The sequence below is a fragment of the Poecilia latipinna genome, unplaced genomic scaffold (assembly GCF_001443285.1).
Source record: "Poecilia latipinna isolate Pla-1442-1.1 unplaced genomic scaffold, P_latipinna-1.0 Scaffold4521, whole genome shotgun sequence".
In the NCBI taxonomy this organism is placed as follows: domain Eukaryota; kingdom Metazoa; phylum Chordata; class Actinopteri; order Cyprinodontiformes; family Poeciliidae; genus Poecilia; species Poecilia latipinna.
The window spans coordinates 21,892-26,853 of record NW_015117137.1 but is presented as its reverse complement, the minus strand read 5'-3'; the positions used below and the strand labels follow the sequence as shown (position 1 = coordinate 26,853).

At 38.6% G+C, this 4,962-nt stretch overlaps 1 protein-coding gene across 1 annotated transcript; it reads left to right on the top strand.

The window, feature by feature from the left end:
• Window positions 1-234: 234 nt before the first annotated feature.
• Window positions 235-4,195, top strand: LOC106942752 (uncharacterized; the record flags this gene model as incomplete). The annotated part of the gene is made up of 4 exons (XM_015026086.1): window positions 235-334; window positions 2,056-2,355; window positions 3,324-3,392; window positions 3,487-4,195. Coding segments are annotated over 4 exons (603 nt in total), but the record flags the coding sequence as incomplete, so codon positions are not given.
• Between the last annotated feature and the right edge of the window lie 767 nt (window positions 4,196-4,962).

The window sequence follows — 4,962 nt, the reverse complement described above, 5'->3', positions numbered from 1 at the left end:
CAAAAATACTAGAACATTAGAAAATAATGTAGTATTTTCTCTTTATTCATATTAGAGAATAATGTCTAAAACAGTGAGTGACTCTAATTCTCTAATATCTGATACTATAGTTGATAAAAATCTAATTACTGTAAAATATTTTTATACATAACTGATAAAACTCAGAGTTACTTGAAGCTGATGGAGAAAAATTCACTATAATAAAAGTAAAAATAAACCAACTGAATATAATAAAACCAAAAATCAGCCGACAGGTTTGTGAACCAGAGTTTCTCACTGTGTGGGAGTTATAACTACCCGATCTTTGGATCTGGAACCAAACTGTATGTAAACGGTGAGAAGTTAAATTTTCCTTCAGTTGATTTTTTCTAGAAGTTAAAATGTTTTTAATCAGTTTCTGCTGCTGCAGATTTTCTATCATTAGTAAATAAATTAACCTGCAGCTGCTGATGAAGAAGAAAAACTCTATAGTTCCTTTAAAATTAAAATAGTTAAGAAAATATTTAGAATGTTCCATATATTTTGTACTTATCGTCTTTTTGACGTTTCTGGAGTCGATAAAAATGTTCATCTGGTAAAAACTTAAAATCTTAGAAATGTTCACAGAAACGTTTAGAAAACCTTTAAGAAATTCTTTACTTAAAAAAAACCAAAAGTTTTATAAAGATATGAGAAACACTTTGTTACCAATGTTTAAATTTATAATTTTTAAATATTGAAAACCAACTAAAATATGATCAAAATTCAGTCGTTTACATTTTATTTGCATAGAAATTATTGTAGATGAGAAATAATATAGTTTTTAATTATTATTTTTTCATCTCATCTTAATTTTCAAATATTGAGTCATTATAAATATTTAGAGTTCAAATTATAACATAGTTAAATTGTGAAAGATATTATATTTATTACATTTGGATATAAATTTGGCATATTGTTGCATCAATCTATGAATTTAGATTTCAACTAAAACCTTACAGTTTTTAAAATGTAAAGTATAAATTTGATCAAATAAATGAAAACAGTTTTATAATGAACTAATGTTAATGTGCGGCAAGAAAATAAAACTAATTTAATATTAATTATTTAAAATAAAAATGTTTGATCCAATAATATGCATAAAATTGATCATAATCCAAATAGTTTAATTTCTGTACATTTATGTGTAAATATTATTTAATGTTCATCCTGATAAACTGAAATATTTCAGATGTTTTTCTGTTTTTTACTGGTTTAAATGTAAAAGTTTGAAGCCTCCAGCAGTTTGTGTCAGATGAAGAATAAATCATGTGATGAACCTGAGAGTCTCTGAACGACGGTGAAGGAAACCAAAGTTTCTTTAAATAGAACAAAGAGGAAAGCAGGAGCCCGACATGGAGCCCTGAGGGTCCATGAGGGGCCCGACATGGGGCCCGATATGGGGCCCGACATGGGGCCATGAGGGGCCATGAGGGGCCATGAGGGGCAATGAGGGGCCCTGAGGGGCCATGAGGGGCCCTGAGGGCCCCACAGTGAAGACAGGAAGGAGAAACAAAACCAGTTTGACTGAAAAACTTCATCTGAGCAGAAAAATCTATAAAACAATCTGCTGGTTTCCATAGAAACGCTTCAATTAATAATTAATGAGCTTCGTGAACTGATCGATAACCAGGATCAACTGGAATATAAGTGACTGAATTAAAACTATATTTTTATAAAGTAACTTCATTTGTTGTAAATTTGCTAAATATAAATAAACTGAATTACTAAAATAGTTAAAATCTCTTAAACCAGCAGATTAATTTGTGTGTAAAGTTTAAAATCTGATTTAAAAACATGTAAAATGTTCAGCTCTTCTAAAAATCAGCTGCTTTCAATCAGAATAAATGAGACAAAGATTCAGAGCCACTTTGTGTCGTTTCTCTGCTCATGAACTGATTCCAGCTGAATCTCTGGATCGTCTGCAGCAGCTAAACTCTGAATCATGTGGAAAAGTTTCTCTGTGTTTCTAACATAACGTATCAAAGTGATGAGAGCTGCTGGCTGAATCTGCTGGTTTCTGCTGCCGACCTCCAGGTGATCCGGTAGTGCAGCCCGTGGTGAGCGTGTACCCAGCAGCATCCAGCGCCCAGCGGGACAGGAAGGGCTTCCTGCTGTGTCTGGCCTCAGGCATGTTTCCTCCTGAGGTCCAGATCTCCTGGACAAGACTGGAGGACGGTGGAGAGAAGGATCTGACCTCTGGAGAGCAGCTGGAGCTCAGAGAGCCGAACCGCACCGCCTCCATCTTACTGGTGGATCGGGATCAACGCAACACATCTAGATACCGCTGCTCTGTGCGGCATGAGGGGGGCCCAGTGGAGGCCCCAGCAACACAAGGTGAGGAAGCTGCCTAGTTATTTCTCCTCTCAGGACCCAAAATTACAGAGGCGTCCAGAAAATAACCAGATATGTACTTTATAAAACCAGAATCAATAACTAATAAGTAAACATCCACATGTGCATCACAATGTTAAACCACATTTGATCCGTAGCATCAGAAACGTCACAGACCTGCATGAAGCTGCAGACAGCAGCCGTCAGTAAGCGGCTGCTTCTCATCACAGCTCCACAGTTTAACCATCAGCTCTGTTTTCAATGCATCAACATAATAACTTCATCATTAATGCAGCAGGAGAGCTGATGAATATTAACAGTTTGAGCAGAAAACTCCCTGAAGCTGCTGGGAGCGGCGCCAGGCATCCAGCCAGTTTTACAAAATGTTTAAAGTCGACAGGAAGTTTGAAATTATCACCATATAAATGTTTTATTGGAAAACATTATTAATAACACAGAATATAAGAATAGAAACTTCAGTTGTTTCATCCTAATTAAAATGTTTGTTATTCGCTGAAGCTGTTGCCGTGGAAACCAGTAAAGACAGGAAGTGGCTCCAGAGTTCTGGTGACCTCTGACCTCAGTCTGTGGTCACATGCTGACCATGCTGAGTTTCAGCAGAGACTCTTTAATCTGTCAATGTTACAGATTAAAACAGCAACACTTGGCCTGGTGGGGGCGCTAGAGAGCCTGGAGACATTAGGAATGTATCTGATAATATAATCAGTGTTTAATAAAGATTAGCTGCATAATAACACTTTATTATTTCACCACCATAATGATATAATCTGTTAAAGTAAAAGTTCAGATGCTGAAAGATGGTAAATAATTAAATGTGAATAAAATGTAAATCTGCTGCTCAGTGAGCGACTTCCTCAGCTTCATGTGAGTCTCTGTCAGGCCGAGCAGAGCAGCAGAGGACGGACGTTTCTCTGTTTCTCTCCAAACTTTGTCCTCCTTTTCTGCTCCAGAGCTTCCAGCTGCAGCAGCCTCCTGTCCTCCACAGAGTCCAGACCAGGCAGATCAGCTGCAGCTCGACTGTAAGATCAGCTGCTGATGAATCCAGAGGAGCTTCAGCTCAGCAGGAGCTGGATGTGTAGATTGATGAGGTCTCTGTGTCTGTGTGTCTGTCAGTGTCCTTCCAGGCTCAGTGCAGGGTGAAGCTGCTCTGCCTGCTCTACTCAGTGCTGATAGTGAAGAGTCTGGTGTACTGCTGTGGACTCTCTCTGCTGATGGTCCTCAGGACCAAGGGACCGGCCCCCAGCTGAACCCTCTGCTGCAGCTGCAGCAACGCAGGATTTTATTATTAATCACTGAAAATCATTTATTCAACTTTAGCTTCATTTTAATTAGTTCTGGAGCTTCTTTGGTTTTATAAAGTCAGATATTCTCAGCCAATCAGACGTCAGAGCGATCTGCTATGAAGGAAACTAAATCAGTTCAAGAAGATTTAATGTCATTGACTTTAATAAAAGTTTAGTTTTTAACACATTTTCCTAGAAAAATGTCAGATTTGATCCAGAATGACATGAATTAATTCAATGTTGATTATTTTAATGCAGTTTTATTGTAATTATGTACCAAATGACTCTTTACCATAAATATTCATAAAACTCCATGTTTATAATTTCATGTCAGTCTGATTCTGACCCCTTCAAATAAAGTTTTACAAAACATTTAGAATAATTCAGAAAAATTAAAAATGTTTCTTTCAAGTTTATTTTGCAAAGATGTAAAAACTCTGATTTTGTCCAAATGTTTTTCTACAGTTTTTTCTTTATTCTGCATGTAGTTTTTGCTGTGAATAAATCCTGACAGAATAAATCAGTTTTCTATTTTCTACTAAATGTTCCTCTGAATCTCCAGCTGCTCAAACATCCAGAGGTTTGACTGAAGTGTGAATGAGGCTCCATGAGGCTCTGAGTTCATCAGGAGACATGAAGTGGTTTCATCAGCAGCAGATCAGGGAGAATTAATGATGCTGGTCGTCTGACTGGACTGAGATGATTCACTTTACAATCTATCAGCTCTGATGTTGGTTTCAGTAAAAACAATGAAAATGTTTCCAGGAAGCAGAACNACTACCAGACACAATAACCACTTTCATGGGAGTGTCCAATCAGCAGCTTCCTCTGATTATCCTATCAGCATCTTCCTCTGATTATCCAATCAGCAGCTTCCTCTGACGGTCCAATCAGCAGCTTCCTCTGACGGTCCAATCAGCATCTTCCTCTGATTATCCAATCAGCAGCCTCCTCTGATCGTCCAATCAGCAGCTTCCTCTGATTATCCAATCAGCAGCTTCCTCTGATCCTCCAATCAGCAGCTTCCTCTGATCGTCCAATCAGCAGCCTCCTCTTCTCTGTGGCTGCAGGGGCTGATGGGAGCTCTGGCTCCTCTGCTAGAAACCACGTGGCCCTGGTCTGATCTCTCAGCTCGTCCTTGTTTGGCCTCAGCAGCATCAGAGCTCCACTTCTCCCCAGGTTCACCAGAGGAAACTCCACTGCACACAATGCTTTTCCTCCCAGCTGCTGCTCTGTGCTGGCTGGGTTCAGGTGAGTGTTTCCACCAATCAGGAGCCAACAAAGCCCACCTGGAACAAACACTGNC